Source organism: Acipenser ruthenus, chromosome 4 (assembly GCF_902713425.1).
Source record: "Acipenser ruthenus chromosome 4, fAciRut3.2 maternal haplotype, whole genome shotgun sequence".
In the NCBI taxonomy this organism is placed as follows: domain Eukaryota; kingdom Metazoa; phylum Chordata; class Actinopteri; order Acipenseriformes; family Acipenseridae; genus Acipenser; species Acipenser ruthenus.
Window position 1 is genome coordinate 57,122,612 of NC_081192.1, and position 18,374 is coordinate 57,140,985.

General features: G+C 37.6%; 2 protein-coding genes across 9 annotated transcripts in view; one reads left to right on the top strand and one right to left on the bottom strand.

Moving 5' to 3' along the window:
• The window catches only part of fam49bb (family with sequence similarity 49 member Bb), a 98,083-nt gene extending 92,782 nt beyond the window's left edge, over positions 1–5,301 (top strand). For all 5 annotated transcript variants that reach the window (XM_033998363.3, XM_033998362.3, XM_059022592.1 and 2 more), the window contains 5 exons: positions 2,459–2,575; positions 3,596–3,675; positions 3,980–4,106; positions 4,236–4,306; positions 4,531–5,301. In XM_033998363.3, the coding sequence (XP_033854254.1) occupies positions 2,459–2,575; positions 3,596–3,675; positions 3,980–4,106; positions 4,236–4,306; positions 4,531–4,594 (459 nt within the window). In that variant the 3' untranslated portion in view covers positions 4,595–5,301. The remainder of the gene's footprint in view (positions 1–2,458; positions 2,576–3,595; positions 3,676–3,979; positions 4,107–4,235; positions 4,307–4,530) is intronic.
• An 8,809-nt stretch (positions 5,302–14,110) lies between these two features.
• LOC117400265 (arf-GAP with SH3 domain, ANK repeat and PH domain-containing protein 1-like) overlaps positions 14,111–18,374 on the bottom strand; it is a 311,371-nt gene continuing 307,107 nt past the window's right edge. For all 4 annotated transcript variants that reach the window (XM_059022596.1, XM_059022595.1, XM_059022593.1 and 1 more), the window contains one exon: positions 14,111–15,660. In XM_059022596.1, coding sequence (XP_058878579.1) covers positions 15,586–15,660 — 75 coding nt within the window. In that variant the 3' untranslated portion in view covers positions 14,111–15,585. The remainder of the gene's footprint in view (positions 15,661–18,374) is intronic.

Consider the following 18,374-nt stretch of genomic DNA (forward strand, 5'->3'; position numbering starts at 1 on the left):
TTTTACATACAATTACCCATTTATACAGTTGGGTTTTTACTGGAGCAATCTAGGTAAAGTACCTTGCTCAAGGGTACAACAGCAGTGTCCTCCACCGGGGATTGAACCCACGACCCTCCGGGTCAAGAGCCCAGAGCCCTAACCACTACTCCACACTGCTGCCCCATTAGAAATGTCTGTGGATTTATTGAGTTGTATGGCAAAGTCAGGTTTCAGCGTGTCATAAGCATGCAGGGAAAATAAAACATTCTATGGTTTATTTTTTGAGGACCCCTAGGGGGCCGTGGACCCGCTTTTGAGAACCCCTGATTTAGAGGACAGGTCTCAAACCTCAGTGCACTAGAGCGGACATTTTGGAAAGAGCTTTGAAACAGACTTTAAAACATTGTCAGGATGTTAACAATGAAAATAAGAATTACAGGCACATTATTTAAACAGTTGTAGCAACACATGGGGACATATAACGCAACATTTTCAGGAACCCCAGCTACTTACTCTTTAAGATTAACTGATTCAACTTACTAATTCAATTTATTAAAAAAAATATATATATATATATATATATATACACTACCGGTCAAAAGTTTTAGAACACCCCCATTTTTCCAGTTTTTATTGAAATTTAAGCAGTTCAAGTCCAGTGAATAACCTGAAATGGTACAAAGGTAAGCGGTAAACTGCCAGAGGTTAAAAAAAAAAGTTTAGGTTACCAAAAACTGAAAAATAATGTACATTTCAGAGTTATACAAAAAGGCCTTTTTCAGGGAACAAGTAATGGGTTAACAACTTATAGCTGTTCTGCAGCAATAGAAGTAAATTAAGCCTTGAAAGTTGATGCTAACAATTCCTACAGGTGTCCCAACTTTTGTTGATTACTTACAAACCCTCGTCTGTATAAAAGCAGTGTTGGAACAGACTGTGTTACTACACCCTCTTAAGCATTATTTGGACAGTATTGTACTGCAGGAAGTAGTATATTGCTCTCATAATGGCGAGAAAAAGGCAATTAACAAAGGAAGACAGACAGACCATTATAACCCTTAAAAGTGTAGGTCTTTCCTTTAGAGAAATTGCAAAGAAAGCCAAGGTGTCAGTGAGTACAGTTTCCTACACCATCAAAAGGCACTTGGAAACTGGAGGAAACTCTGACAGGAAGAGGTCTGGCAGACCCAAAGCCACAACAGAATCAGAAGACAAGTTTCTGAGAGTCAACAGCTTGCGTGATAGGCGGCTCACAGGACAACAGCTTCAAGCACAGCTTAACACTGGTCGAAGTAAGCAAGTCTCAGTTTCAACTGTGAAGAGAAGACTTCAAGCTGCAGGTTTGACAGGTCGAGTGGCAGTAAGAAAGCCATTGCTAAGATGGCAAAATAAGAAAAATAGGCTTGCCTGGGCCATGAAGCACCGCCAGTGGACTACTGAAGACTGGAAGAAGGTCTTATGGACCGATGAATCAAAATTTGAAATCTTCGGTTCATCACGCAGGGTTTTTGTATGTCGTCGAGTAGGCGAAAGGATGGTTCCTCGGTGTGTGACACCAACTGTCAAACATGGAGGAGGAAGCGTGGTGGTCTGGGGCTCTTTTGCTGGATCCAGAGTCGGCGACTTGCACAGAGTGAGTGGCACCCTGAACCAAAACTGCTACCACAGCATTTTGCAGCGCCATGCAATACCCTCTGGTATACGCCTAGTTGGTCAGGGGTTCATCCTACAGCAAGATAATGACCTCAAACATACCTCCAGGCTATGTCAGAACTACCTTAGAAGAAAAGAACAAGACGGTAGGCTTCAAATCATGGAATGGCCAGCACAGTCTCCAGACTTAAACCCCATCGAGCTGGTTTGGGATGAACTGGACAGAAGGGTGAAAGCAAAGCAACCTACAAGTGCAACACATTTGTGGGAACTTCTGCAACAGTGTTGGGAAGAACTTTCCGAACAATATTTGATTTCCCTTGTAGAAAGAATACCACGAGTGTGTTTGGCTGTTATATCTGCAAAAGGTGGCTACTTTGATGAGTCAAAAATTTAGATTAAATTTTGTTAAACAAAATGATTCCATGATTTCTTTTTTACCTCCAATTGTTTATTTGTTCTATGCTTTAATTTCAGAGTACATTGAGACATTAAACTGCGTAAATTTCAAGGAAAATATGTTTCAGAGAGCTTTTAGCTGCTAAAATTGTTTAAATAAAATATTCTCATAACAGCCCTTCCAAGTGTCTACTAGTCAAGAGCAAGTACAAAACAATGATTACCTTTCATACCTTATACACTGATTTGACAACTGGGGTTAGGGGTCATTTAATATGTGTTGTTATTAGTACAGAGGCCATGACTAAACATGGTGCCCTTATATAAATGTAATTAAGATGTGTTTACATGTAAATATGTTACAGTGCTAATTAATGAATGTCTTGCATTTTGCTTTAGCCAGCTAAACTTTCTACTTTTACAGGCAGAGGGAGAAAATGAAGTAAATAATGAACTGGCAAACCGAATGTCTTTGTTCTATGCTGAAGCAACACCCATGCTGAAAACCTTAAGCGATGCTACAACGAAATTTGTATCAGAAGTAAGTGTTTGTTGATCCTGCTGCAGCATTACTGAATTGGTTTGCTCTTGATCCCAGGTTCGGGGTTAAATAAAAGTTGAAATTCTCATAAGTGGATAAAATTAAGAACACATAAGGCATGAACTTATCAAAAGAAACTGATGGATCCAGATCCAGTTCAGGTGGAAATGCTAGTGCATTACTAACAGGCTCTACATTCATGTGTTTAATGCCATATTAAAATATAATGTTGACACAATTATCATACTCATTTCATGTGACTTTGCACTGAAACTACTATGTCTTTTCAATAAGAGATATTGTTATTTAATTCAATATATAATGGGTTTAAAAAGATGATCTTGTATTATTGGTACTAAAATAGATAAACCACCATGCATTGTTAACACATCAAAATGATAGGTAACAACATATGCATCTCATATGAAGGCTTCATGTCTATTGTGTTATAGTGAATGAATACAGTGTATTTACATATACTATAAGTTTAGTAGATGGTTATAGATGACAACTGTACAGAGTAACACATATACCTATTGTAGGTTCATTCACACACATTTACTTCTAAAATAAGCTATTTAGACTTCATGCAAATAAACATTGTAGCTCTTTGATATTTGGATTTAATTTGTTAGTATATCTGCTACAGAGGATTTTGTACATCATCTATTTTAGGTGCCAGTATTTATGTACTGTACAACACGCTTTCATGTTTTTTTTTTAATTTGATCTGGAGAAGCCCTTATCTGATTGTAATGGTCCTTGGTTCGAACATTCTTTAGCACAATGTAATGAGAGAATCAGAACCTGGGGATATAAGGATGGACCATGTTTATTTATTTATTTGTTTGTTTATATTATTTTTTAGTATGTTAGCATGGATGTCAAATGGGACCTACTGTAACTCAGGGTGCCCTAGTTCTTCACTGTCAATAAAATTGGGTCCTTTTAAAATGCTTGCATAGTGTTCATGATTGTAACGCACAAGCAACTAATGCTATTATCGCTTCTTTTTATTAGCACAAGAACTTACCAATAGAAAATACCACAGATTGCTTAAGCACAATGGCAAGTGTATGCAGAGTCATGTTGGAAACTCCGTAAGTTGAATCATCTTCGTATTATAAGTCTTAAAAGTAATTATTTGTTGATATTATTCAAAAATGGACTGAAAGGGTTCAATAAAAAGTTGTCTCTATTAAAAACTTGTTTAAGTCAGACAAATAAAAGATTCAAGTGAATTGATACCAAACTATCAGAAGCAGAAATATTTTATAAATTGTAAAACATTGTCATAATCTCTTCCACACCAGTCTTATCTGTAAAGTTACACATTTGATTACAAACATCTCAAATATCATGCATTTTTAGTTATATTTTTTTATTTGTATTTGTTTTAATCAGGGAATATCGAAGCAGGTTTGCAAGTGAAGAGACGGCGTCATTCTGCCTACGGGTCATGGTGGGGGTCATCATTCTCTATGACTATGTGCATCCTGTTGGGGCATTTGCAAAGACGTCAAAAATGGATGTAAGTGTACTGTGAATTAAAAACACCCAGATGGATGTATCACAATCTAAGCAAAAGAGTGGACAAAACTAACTCAAACTGTTTTTCTTGTTTGTTTTTTTCTAATTTATTTCTTTGCTTTATTTCCAGATGAAAGGTTGTATAAAAGTCCTTAGAGATCAGCCTCCCAACAGTGTAGAAGGCCTCCTCAATGCTCTCAGGTTTGTTATAGTTATTGATTGACAGAGAATGAGAAAATACATTGATCATTAGTAATATACCTTTCCATAAACTGATGAAGGCAGTTGAAATGTCTGTCTACTTTGGTTTTACCCAAAAGTACCTTTCATTATGGATCCAAGAACTGACGTGCAAGTGACCTATACTGCAAATAAAGTAAACCTTTATAATAAACATTTTATTAAATGCAGTTTCTATGCCTCAGGTACACGACTAAGCATTTGAATGATGAGACTACCTCCAAGCAAATTAGGATCATGTTGCAGTAACCAAACCCCCTGGAATCTGAGCTGGGTGCAGAAATGAACGACTGAGATAAACAGATTTTAAAAAATGCAACTGCTTTTTCTTCTCTTTTTTCTTTTCTTTTTTTAAGAAGAAAAAAAAAACATGTTCTTGCTCTTAAAATAAGATCAGTCTTCTGTGCCAATGTCTTGTAAAAAGAAAATTCTAAACCATAAAAATGATTTGATGTTTCAGAATGGTCGTAGAACAAGTGGCAGCTAATACTGCTTACTGTTTTGGGGGGTCTGTCAATGCAAGTGGGAGTTAATTGACTTGAACATTTAAAAAAAATAATCATTATTTTTGTTTAAACTAATATTTAATAATGCTTATTCTGCATGACAGAATTGCCTATTTCTGCTATTTAAGGACTAATACATGTTCATTTTTTCTATTTCTGCTTAATTGTGTGAACATTTTGAGAAAGCAAAAATTCTATAATGTGTTTTGTTGTACAAAAGGTACCCAGCACAATGTGGATAAGAATTGAGGATAAAATAGTACTGTTTTTATTTAGAGATTTTTTTAAGTTTGAGTTTTGTACGAGTGTATGCTGTAAGTTTATCTTTCATTTGAAAACTAACTTTAAAACTGTGATGTGTGCATAACAGGAAAAAATGTGTTTGCATGTACATGTGCAACGAATGGCTGTTGGACAAATAAAAAAACAAATAGCTTTTGTTTTTCTAAAGTTTGTCGTCACATTTTTTAAGGGAAATTAAGGGAAAAGGATCTATTTTAGCAATTTGAATACAAAATCTCAAACAAAAGTAAAGAACATTGTAACCTGAATTAAACAATCATCTAAAGGACTGAACGTTTGTGGCAGCTCAAGGCTTATTCAGGGTTCCTCTGTCATTTACAGTGACTCTCAAAAGTATTCACCCCCTTGGACTTTTCCACATTTTATTGTGTTACAACATGGAATCAAAATGGATTTAATTAGGAGTTTTTGCCACTGATCAACACAAAAAAAGTCCATAATGTCAAAGTGAAAAATAAAATCTTCAAATTGTTCTAAATTAATTACAAATACAAAACAGAAAATAATTGATTGCATAAGTATTCACCCCCTTGAGTCAATATTTGGTAGAGGCACCTTTGGCAGCAATTACAGCCATGAGTCTATTTGGATAAGTCTCTACCAGCTTTGCACATCTGGACACTGCAATTTTTGCCCATTCTTCTTTGCAAAATTGCTCAAGCTCCATCAAGTTGGATGGGGACCTTTGGTGAACAGCAATTTTCAACTCTTTCCACATATTCTCAATTGGATTGAGGTCTGACAGCTTTGACTGGGCCACTCCAGGACATTGACCTTTTTGTTTTTAAGCCACTCCAGTGTGGCTTTGGCTGTATGTTTGGGGTCATTGTCCTGCTGGAAGATGAATCTTCTCCCAAGTCCCAGGTCTCTTGCAGACTTCAGCAGGTTTTCCTCCAGGATTTCTCTGTACTTTGCTGCATCCATTTTGCCCTCTATCTTCACGAGCTTTCCAGGCCCTGACGCAGAGAAGCATCCCCATAGCATGATGCTGCCACCACCATGCTTCACGGTAGGGATGGTGTTCTCAGGATGATGTGCGGTGTTAGGCTTGCGCCAAACATAGCGCTTAGCGTTGACGCCAAAAAGCGCTATTTTGGTCTCATCAGACCATAGAATCTTCTTCCACTTGGTCTCAGAGTCTCCCACACGCCTTCTGGTAAACTCTAGCTGAGATTTGATGTGAGTTTTTTTCAACAATGGCTTTCTTTTTGCCACTCTCCCATAAAGGCCAGTTTTGTGAAGCACCCGGGCTATTGTTGCCGTATGCACAGTGTCTCCCAGCTCAGCCGTGGAAGACTGTAACTCCTTTAGAGTTGCCATAGGCCTCTTGGTGGCCTCCCTGACTCGTGCCCTTCTCGCCCGGACACTCAGTTTTTGAGGACGGCCTGTTCTAGACAGATTCACAGTTGTGCCATATTCTCTGCGTTTCTTAATAATGGACTTTACTGTGCTCCGGGGGATATTCAATGCCTTGGAAATGTTCTTATATCCTACCCCTGATTGGTGCTTTTGAAGAACCTTATTCTGGATTTGCTTTGAATGTTCCTTCATCTTCATGATGTAGTTTTTGTTAGGAAATGTACTAACCAACAGAGACAAGTGTATTTAACCTGAAATCATGTGAAACACCTTAATTATTCACAGGTGGACTCCATTCAACTAATTATGTGACTTATAAAGACAATTGGTTGCACCAGAGCTTATTTAGGTGTGTCATAGCAAAGGGGGTGAATACTTATGCAATCAATTATTTTCTGTTTTATATTTGTAATTAATTTAGAACAATTTGTAGATTTTATTTTTCACTTTGACATTCTGGACTTTCTTTGTGTTAATCAGTGGCAAAAACTCCTAATTAAATCCATTTTGATTCCATGTTGTAACACAATAAAATGTGGAAAAGTCCAAGGGGGGTGAATACTTTTGAGAGCCATTGTACTTGTATTGAAAATAGAAAATCTGTTTTGGTAGTCCAAAGTGGCATTGATGTTTTTCATATGACCTGGAAAGTGCTTTAAGCCCAACAACTTACAGAAGCTGCCAGAACTTCTGTTTTTGCTTGCACTTCACTATTCTGGTACTGAATTCCTATGGCTACCTGTAGCACCCTTGACCCTCAGAGACCTCTCTATAAATCTAAGTACAACACAGACTGCAGAGTAAATTAGATTGTATAAACATAGTGTTATCTTAACACCACATCAGTCGACACTTCTAAGTATTACTCTTTTTTTTTTTTTTTTTTTTTTTTCTTTTTTTTTTTTTTTTTAAATTTAGTCGTCGCCAATTATTTTTACCCCGGTTTTCACCCCAATTTAGCATGCCCAATTATTATCTGTATCCCCGGCTCACCGCTCGCACCCCCCCCGCCGACTCAGGAAACGGAGGCTGAAACACGCGTCCTCCGAAACGTGCTCCTTCCAAGCCGTCATTTTTCGCACTGCAGATCCACAGCAATGCTACCAGACCTATAGTGCCGGAGGACAACACAGATCTGGCGGCTCCACTGCAGAGCCACAGGCGCCCTATCGACCACAGGGGTCGCTGATGCGCGGTGAGCTGTGGATTCCCATGCCGACCTAAGCCCTCCCTACCCGGGCAGCGCTCAGCCAATTGTGCGCCGCCTCCTAGGAACTCTCGGTCACGGTCAGCTGTGACATAGCCTGGATTCGAACCAGCGATCTCCAGGCTATAGGGCACATCCTGCGAGGAGCGCCTTTACTGGATGCGCCACTCGGGAGCCCCTCTAAGTATTACTCTTAATAAACCTGCAGTAAAAAATGTGCAGAGGCAACACTTTCAGAACAAAGTAAGGGGTCAAACTGCAGGGAACACTACTGGTGTCATAACCGGAATGAGAAAGTGCAAGAGAAAATAGAAGATCTGGCAACATCAGTATTCATACTTGTGGTATTTATTGTTTGTTCATTATAAAAAAACCTACTAAATTAAAATTATTTTTTAAAAAATCAGCATAGAACATACACTTTCCGAAAATTTGTAGAAGTGATAATACTTCATTAAATTAGAGGGCAATTGCTGTTAAATTTGTTGAAACACAGGCAGGGGGTGCTCTTATCCTTCTATATACAAGCGTTGTTGGTGTTTAATGAAGATTTTGCTCTGGTTTGATTCATCCAAATAATACAAAACCAAAAAAGAGTATGAACTTTTCTTGACTGTTTTGTCAGTGTTAAAATACAGCTTGTGAAACACCATCATTTAAAATAGCCAGACCACAGTATAAACAAGCGTTTAAAATATTTAACAGAATAAACATTCTTTATTTTTAAAATAATAATATTTATTATTGTTTGGCCTGTGTTTCTGTAGTCAGCTATGTTGAAAATATATATCTTACCCACATTTATTGTTCTGGTAAAGGGAATTAAATGACTTATAATTTGTGTGTCTGTGTGTTTCAGATTTTAAATTATTTTCCTTCCTTTTCCCACATCCCACTGTTACTTCAGTTTAAAAGCAAATGCTGAGTAACTGAAACATCTGGGAGGAAGATGGCAGACCATTCCTTTGAACATGCGATTCTCCAAGATCTGCAACTGAGAGAGTGATTGAAAGTTGGTCCATTGCCCACTTCTGATGATGCCATTTGAAAAAAAGGCTGCAATCTTATTATATTGTCATATATCAGGAGTCCCCAACATACAGCCCGGAACACACACACAGGACCGGCCCTCACGAGTTCTGAAAATTAGAGATAAATATTGCGCTTGAAGGAACTAAAAACTGTGTCATAATTATGGAAAGGCACCATGTGAGCTAGGGTATGATTGGCACCATCATTTTTTTGTTTAATGCTTATGCCTTTGATTGTTCACTCACCTTTGGATCTTTGTAGCCACTGTCTGTTGCATCCATGTGAGGTGCTTTGTGCATTTGATTTGTTTACTACAAGGGCTTCTTCAACCCTGTCTAAGAAACAAAAAGTAGATACAGAGTGTCGCCAGTTTAACGAGGAGTGAGGAATATTTCTGCGTCTCGGGCAAAGACAAAGTATTGTGTTTAATTTGTAAGGAATGCATTGCTGTCTTCAAGGAATACAACACACAGGCATTATGAGACAAAGCACAAAGTACGGTGAATATATCGGTTGAACCCGGGAAGGAAAAACTTGCAGTTTGAAAGAAGAGCCTAACAGCTCAGCTCCTTGTGTTTATTCGAGGCATTGCTGAAGCGTTAAACATCACATGAGCTAGCTGACTTGCACAGTTTGAAGGGAGGACATATTTTTGAAAGTGTGAAATACAATCTTACATTATAATCTGAAATAGGGTAAGCTGAAGTGTGTTACTACTGATGGGGCTAGGAACATGATTTGAAAAAATGTACAGTATCTCTTATAGCCTGAATTACCTGAGCACTTATGTCGAAGATGCTCCTTTAACCCTTCTACCTTTTGAGGTAGACACAACTTTCAGCTTGTTGAATCAGGGCAAATATAAATATACCGTATTTAGGGCTTCTGTTTTTCTGTTTTTATACATTTTTTGGTGCTTATTTTAGCTATTTTCGAGTTTTATGATTTTTTTTCAGGGCTTTTGCTTTTTATATACTGTATGAAATTATTGTTTTCGGTTACTTTCCAAAATTCTTGGGCGAGCGTTTTTTTTTTTTCTGTCACAATATGTTAGAGCTGTGTCCGAAGGTTCGAAGGTTTGAGGTTCGTTCGCTAGCCAGGGATTCGAAGATTGTTTTGAAAGCTCGTCAGACGCCATTCACGTACTGTATGTGTTTTTTTTTTTTTTTTTTTTTTTTCTTCCAGTTAACTGTTTGACAGTGTGTGAATACTATACATCACACATTAAATGAAACCCACATGCAAAATTAGAATTTTTTTATTCGTATAATGCATATTACGTAAACAAACGTTGTCATATTAAAATCCGCTACCAAATTGTTATATGTAGCAACTCTACAAAGTGCCGCTGCCGTGTGTGGCGCAGGGTGTAGTATCCAAAGCAGTGGGCAGGTACCTGTCTTGAGGTTGTATAGCTTCGCTAAAATATGTACTGAATACCTAGTGTACAAGACAGTGTAAGAGAAGTGCGATGGTACAATATGTTTGAAACATACAAACTATACACTAACACTCACAATCTTAATTTCTTAAACTGATCGTCCGCCCCTCCCCCTCAGCTCGTGTTATCCAGAGGCAAATCTTTAATTTCTTCATTCGCCGTCTTGACAGCAAAGCGTTGTAGCGTGCGTAAGGCATAAGCTGTATTGAAAGACAAGCATAAGTTCATATTATTATTAGTATTATTATTAATATTTTATTAGTAGTAAAATGTGACTGATAACCTGCTTGGAACGGTGACTGTTAAATAAAGCTTTGTTTTGCCTAAGTCCGCTGCAGTTGGTGCTGCTGCAATGCATGCTTACTGAATATATCGCAAGCAGCCTCAATGACATGTAAATAAACGTGTATTTTTATTTAAATTATAAAAACATGATTACTGTTCTATATAACATATTTTTAAACTACGTGTGAATGTTTTATTCCATTTATATGGATTACCTGTGAAATAATAGGATTTTCAATCAAATATAAACAAGTAGTTATGGTGACGTCTCTAGTAAATTATGCAAAATGAGTGCCATCTCCAGATTAGCAACAAATTAATAAATCTGGTAAGGTACTGCACATAATGACATTTAATAGAGAAAAGTGTAAGGTACTGCACACAGGCAATAAAAATGTGCATTATAAATATCATATGGGAGATACTAAAATTGAAGAAGAAATCTATGAAAAAGACCTAGGAGTTTATGTTGATTTAGAAATGTCTTCATCTAGGCAATGTGGGGAAGCTATAAAAAAAGGCCAACAAGAGACTCGGATATATTGTGAGACGTGTTTAATTTAAATCAAGGGAATTAATGTTAAAACTTTACAATGCATTAGGAAAGCCTCACCTAGAATATTGTGTTCAGTTGTGGTCACCTCGTTATAAAAGGATATTGCTGCTCTAGAAAGAGTGCAAAGAAGAGCAACAGAATTATCCTGGGTTTAAAAGGCATGTTGTATGCAGACAGGCTAAAAGAATTGAATCTATTCAGTCGTGAACAAAGAAGACTATGCGGTGATCTGATTCAAGCATTCAAAATCCTAAAAGGTATAGACAATGTCGACCCAGGGGACTTTTTTGACCTGAAAAAAGAAACAAGGACCAGGGGTCACAAATGGAGATTAGATAAAGGGGCATTCAGAACAGAAGATTGGAGGCACTTTTTTACACAGCGAATTGTGGAGGGTCTGGAACCAGCTTCCCAGTAATGTTGTTGAAGCTGACACCCTGGGATCCTTCAAGAAGCTGCTTGATGAGATTCTGGGATCAATAAGCTACTAACAACCAAACAAGCAAGATGGGCCGAATGGCCTCCTCTCGTTTGTAAACTTTCTTATGTTGTTCTTCTTATGCATCAAAACGCAGATTTTTTCTCTCGGGAAGGCATGGGGTTGTAGGATTTTCGAATTGACCGGTGGTGCCATTCTGAGGGGGAGGATGTGTAACAGGGGAGATCTGGACTGACTATCTGGCACATGCATGGTACTGCATGTAGAGGGCAGCAGTCTCGTAGGATCCTCCTGTCAGTCATGGCGATGACACAGAGAGGTGGGGAAGAGGGTGTGTGTGCTTTCCCTCTCTCTGAGTGGCTGAGAGGCGGACCTTGGGAAATTGCTCGGCCCTTAAGAACTGCGCTTGGTTGTGCATTCGGGACTAATGTGGCAACGATACACTGGGTGAAGCTGCAAGCAGCTTAACCCGAAGTGTGTCTCGGTCAAACCCATATTTCTGTGAAAAATCCCTGACAAAACAGTAACAATTCCATTACCGTTAATTTAATACAATTTTCGTAACAAAACACAGAATTTTATTTTTAAACTTCAGACGAAGCTAGCAGCCTGAGAGAGAGAACACAAGTAGCCGACTTAAGGTTGCGGGGCACTAGACTGCTGAGGGACTAATGAAAACCACGGCTGAGTGCACAATACGTGTAAGTAATTACTATAAGCACGTAACAATAAATCGCAATAATAGTGTAATTACACAAGTGAATAAGCAGATATAAGTAAAAACACTTATCTGTTTGTAGATCTCTCCCGTTCAGGTCGGATGAAAGGAAAAACGATGACAATGTTTGTGTCAGCAGTCCTTTTATGCCCTTGGGGGTGGGCGTGACTGTGTCACAGGCACTACGTGCAGCTTTGACATATCTTATTCAGGGTTCAGGGTTTTAGGTTAAATACCCATGAGGTAATGGTTACATTCCATTCTTGATGGGGAAATAAAGGTTACATTCATGAAAATAGCTGTGGTAAAGATGCATTGCTTTTTGCACTTTTGTTTTGTTTAGTTTTCCACGATAAGTTTATGAATTGATATTATTGCGTTCTATTATGTATTATTTGAGATTTATGTGTGATTTGAAATATATTTGAGAGTGATTTGATTTGTTTTAGGGAGACAGCGTGCTCCCATCACCCCTTTTCTCTCACTTCAGTTCTATTAATTCATTACTACACTGGAAGTGTCATTTTCATGAGCAAGATTTCTTGGATACTGATGAAATAAACTGAGAATTATTTTGCATTATTGTATTGGCCTTTGTTTGTATGCACTGTGTACCAGCATTCTACACACGGCCCTTACAAATTAACATGGCAGGAGTGCTAGGTTACTTGTTTTAAGAGCTTCCTCGTCACGCTCTTCTTTCGTCCCGGTGCATTAATCATCTTCTACTGTTGTACTTTCTTTGCTGCTCCACCTGAATTCTATCAATCATGCATTCCTTCCATCTTTTTCCATCGTGAGTTTTGAGTTGTCCGCCTTGAAACACGTCATAATGTAGGCCTATGCATTTTCGTCAGCTCATCAACAATACCGACACATACCCATACCTGGGCAGCTTGTGTACGGGTCGGGTACAACAGTGGAAACGTGCTATAAAGGTTTTGTCTCCAGTATGTAACTAGCTTTACCTCCTGTCTGAAACAAACAGTTGAAAATCCAATTAAACCAACTTTACTTGTAATATACTGTACATTCTCCATAGCCCACTTGTACAAAAGTTTCTGTATAGCAAATCTGCAACTAGTGGATATTTGCTTGCTCTCTCTTCCAAAGTAAACTTGGTAAGGGTGGACTATCTTTGAAAGTTTTTTTTCTATAGTTGGTTACTTGATATTAGTGCTCCATGAACTGACTATAGGGGCTGTGAACGATACTGAGAACATATTTAGTTTTGCTGTTTAAAACCTTTGGAGAAATTAGGCATAGCAGAGTTGTAATTCCAAAGCTTTTATTTCCACATGTTACACACATTACAAGGGCATATAAGCTTCAGGGTAGTTATTTTACCAACCCTCTAACAATAGGGATTGTTTTTCTAATTAGACAGAGATCAACAGGAAACTCTCCTGTGCTTTTTTCATTTATGACTATTAGAAATGCAAAAGAAAATTAAACATAGAATCATATATTTCCAAAACTGGTAATTTGGCTTTAGACAAATGTCCTGCTTGTTCTGTCTGCATATCTTAGAATAAAGAAACTATGTATGTAGGGTTACCCAGAGACAGTATTTAACAATCAGAGTGTAAGCGGGGTAAAACACAATCCCACATTGACTCACCTGTCCCAATAGTTGTTGAAGGGTATCTTTGGGTGATGCAAAAGTTCAGCTGTGAATGTCCACTGAGAATGCATTTTATTTAATTCAGCATACACGCCGCTCCAGTGTGTCAACTGCAGTATGCAAATGTAAAGCTAGATGTAAATTAACCTTGCACAATTCTTAAGCTGTCAGCAGATGCCTCAATCAATCAACATCAGATTGATTTTTTTCTGCAACCCCTAAAACATGCAAACTTGGCAGTAACCATATCAGACATCCACCATCCAATCAAGGACAGAAAAAAAGGCAACAACTCTTTATTCAACATAACACTTTTATTAATGGATAAAATAGAATGAAAGAAAGCAACTCCTTCCTGACTGTTCTATGAAAACAACACAACTAAAACACTAGAACTGAAATAGCCAACATAATGGAAATCAAATCCAGTCTAATCCAGTTAATCTGTAAAATAAGCATGACAAAGCAATTTAAACCATCTCCATAGCTGTTTTCCAAAATTACAATTTTTGTGCAGAATTTTAAATTAAAAGGTGGTCAGACTACTGTAACCCAAAGCATTTATACATCCTCTTCAGTAAATCCTGGATGAAATAAATATTCACTTAACTATAATTGCACTCTTTTTCTTGTAAAATAACTACACCTGTAGAAAAATCCTCAATTTAACTCAAATGAAATTGCAATTATTTTTTTATACTAGGGTGTGCTGAATTCAGATTTGAAATCAACTTTTTTAGTTATTATAATGTGCTAAAATATTTCAATACTGGACAAAACAGTAAAACGTCAAGATAATTTTAATACAAAGTCAAGTGAATTGACAAGCAAAAGTTTAAAAAAAGAATTACTCCTGCATTGTTAAACTCACAGACCATGAACATTGTTTTATACTAGAATATATTATATGGTATTACATTGTCCCTATATAATATCAAGGTCCTTTAATGTTCTAATCTCCAATCCAACAATTATTGAGGTGTACTGAATTATGTGATAAAACACGATTCTTTATTTTTGTCAGTCATTAGACTAACATTCTAAAAACTGAGAAATATATTCTACATATTGGTAAATCATGAAGGTTAATAATCAAGTCTCATAACTTTCAAAGAAGACAACATGGATTGTTAATACAACTATCTATCTATCTATCTATCTATCTATATATATATATATATATATATATATATATATATATATATATATATATATATATATATATATATATATATATATAAAAGCAAGCAAGGATAAGGAATAAAAGACAATGAATATATATTTCATTTCATCCTCAACTGTACTAGCACTTTTAGGGTAACCACGTTTTCATTCTGGAGCAATTATCTATTCTATATCGATCTGTTGTTACTGAGAATACTGAGATGACCTTTGACCAGTCAAGTTTATAAAGATAACAGTTGAACAATCTGCCTATAAGCAGTAAGCAGGCAGGGTATTATGTGTAGATATATATTTTTAACATCACAGACAGAGATGTAAGTAAGTGCTAGTTACCAAGGATGGTTACAGCAAACCCAGTAAGGCGTGCCAGGTTCCAAGGCTATGGTAATACTGGCAAAGGCAGGATAACACAGTATATTTAAAATACATATATACTTTACACCTCATACGGTGGACCTAAAGGAATCATTTTTTAACAGCAGCTATTTACATAGTTGTGCACATGGTTAAGAGGAGACAGCAGTCATTCACTAAAGCCTATTGCTTTTATTAATGAAGATGTGCAATGCACAAGTCAGTTTGTTGCTAGTCAGATAAGATGTGAACAAAGGACATTGGGAAGACACCCTTCCTATCTGGCTGCCCCTCGATGTGTCCAATCTGTAAAAAAAACAAAAAACAAAAAAACATTTAACAATATGACACAAACTTTATTGACCCTATTTCGAAAAACGTGCAAAGGCAATAAAAATTTGGTATAAAGCTAAACAACAAAAAGAAAAAGCAGTTAAATGATTGTGATGAGTAGTTTCTTGTTTGCTATTTATCCATTTGTCTTCAAAAAGGATGTGTTCCCTTTCTGGTAGGGAATATTAACCATTACAAAATGGGTGTTTCCCTTTAAGACACCCAAACTGAAAACTATACCAAAGATTCTCGCTAGAGCAGGGTGGCGCTGCTGAGGCTCCACCCCGCAACCATAAGACAGCAGCGATCCCTACAATCATCACCATTTTCATTTTTCAGCCATGCTGATTACTCCCGAGTCAGATAAGTGTATCTTTCTTCTATATATACCTATTGTTTAACTGCTGTATATATATATATATATATATATATATATATATATATATATATATATATATATATATATATATATATATATATAGTACTGTGCAAAAGTTTTAGGCAGGTGTGAAAAAATGCTGTAAAGTAACAATGCTTTCAAAAATAGACATGTTAATAGATTATATTTATCAATTAACTAAATGCAAAGTGAGTGAACAGAAGAAAAATCTAAATCAAATCCATATTTGGTGTGACCACCCTTTGCCTTCAAAACAGCATCAATTCTTCTAGGTACACTTGCACAAAGTCAGGGATTTTGTAGGCATATAGTCAGGAGTATGATTAAACAATTATACCAAACAGGTGCTAATGATCATCAATTCAATATGTAGGTTGAAACACAATCATTAACTGAAACAGAAACAGCTGTGTAGGAGGAATAAAACTGGGTGAGGAACAGCCAAACTCAGCTAACAAGGTGAGGTTGCTGAAGACAGTTTACTGTCAAAAGTCTACACCATGGCAAGACAGAGCACAGCAACAAGACACAAGGTAGTTATACTGCATCAGCAAGGTCTCTCCCAGGCAGAAATTTCAAGGCAGACAGGGGTTTCCAGATGTGCTGTCCAAGCTCTTTTGATGAAGCACAAAGAAACAGGCAACGTTGAGGACCGTAGATGCAGTGGTCGGCCAAGGAAACTTACTGCAGCAGATGAAAGACACATCATGCTTACTTCCCTTCGCAATCGGAAGATGTCCAGCAGTGCCATCAGCTCAGAATTGGCAGAAAACAGTTGGACTCTGGTACACCCATCTACTGTCCGGAGAAGTCTGGTCAGAAGTGGCCTTCATGGAAGACTTGCAGCCAAAAAGCCATACCTCCGACGTGGAAACAAGGCCAAGCGACTCAACTATGCACGAAAACACAGGAACTGGGGTGCAGAAAAACGGCAGCAGGTGCTCTGGACTGATGAGTCAAAATTTGAAATATTTGGCTGTAGCAGAAGGCAGTTTGTTCGCCGAAGGGCTGCAGAGCGGTACACGAATGAGTGTCTGCAGGCAACAGTGAAGCATGGTGGAGGTTCCTTGCAAGTTTGGGGCTGCATTTATTCAAATGGAGTTGGGGATTTGGTCAGAATTAATGGTCTCCTCAATGCTGAAAAGTACAGGCAAATACTTATTCATCATGCAATACCATCAGGGAGGCATCTGATTGGCCCCAAATTTATTCTGCAGCATGACACCGACCCCAAACATACAGCGAAAGTCATTAAGAACTATCTTCAGCGTAAAGAAGAACAAGGAGTCCTGGAAGTGATGGTATGGCCCCCACAGAGCCCTGATCTCAACATCATTGAGTCTGTCTGGGATTACATGAAGAGAGAGAAGCAACTGAAGCTGCCTAAATCCACAGAAGAACTGTGGTTAGTTCTCCAAGATGTTTGGGCCAACCTACCTGCCGAGTTCCTTCAAAAACTGTGTTGCAAGTGTACCTAGAAGAATTGATGCTGTTTTGAAGGCAAAGGGTGGTCACACCAAATATTGATTTGATGTAGATTTTGCTTCTGTTCACTCACTTTGCATTTTGTTAATTGATAAATATAAACTATTAACATGTCTATTTTTGAAAGCATTCTTACTTTACAGCATTTTTTCACACCTGCCTAAAACTTTTGCACAGTACTGTATATATATATCTATATCTATATCTATATCTATATCTATATATATATATATATATTGTGGCATGGCAACTAGCCCAGTGCAAGGAAAATGTATGTTTGTGGCAGGGAGAGAGTTACAATCTCCCTGCCAAACTAATTTGTTAATTGTATTATTATTAATTATCCCCTGCACCTGGCAATCATTGTAAATTAGAGCCAGATGCAGGGTATTTGAAGGAAGCAGCCAGTCTGCTTGGGGCTGCTGAGTAGAAGGAAGAAGGAAGGTGGGTGCCCTGCTTCCGAGCAGTCACAAGACAGGTACTGGGTGTACTCCTGGGTATTTTGTTAAACTGTGTGTTTTGTTTTGTGTTGTGGGGAAATTGCTTAGCCGTCCCACTTTGTAGTCAGGGTTGTTCCTGTAACTTTAGTCAGCGCTCCAAAGGAGCTAGGTGTTTATTTTGTTTATTTTGTGTTTGAATAAAAAGTGCGCAACCGCGCTAAAAACCAAAGTTTCTGTGTTGGGTCAAGTTTTTAAAGGGGTAAATGAACCTGAAGAGGCAGATTTGTTACATATGGTGGCAGTGGTTGTGAGCTCCCCAACTGACCCAGAAGGAAAAATTAAAATTGACATTGCAGAGCTGA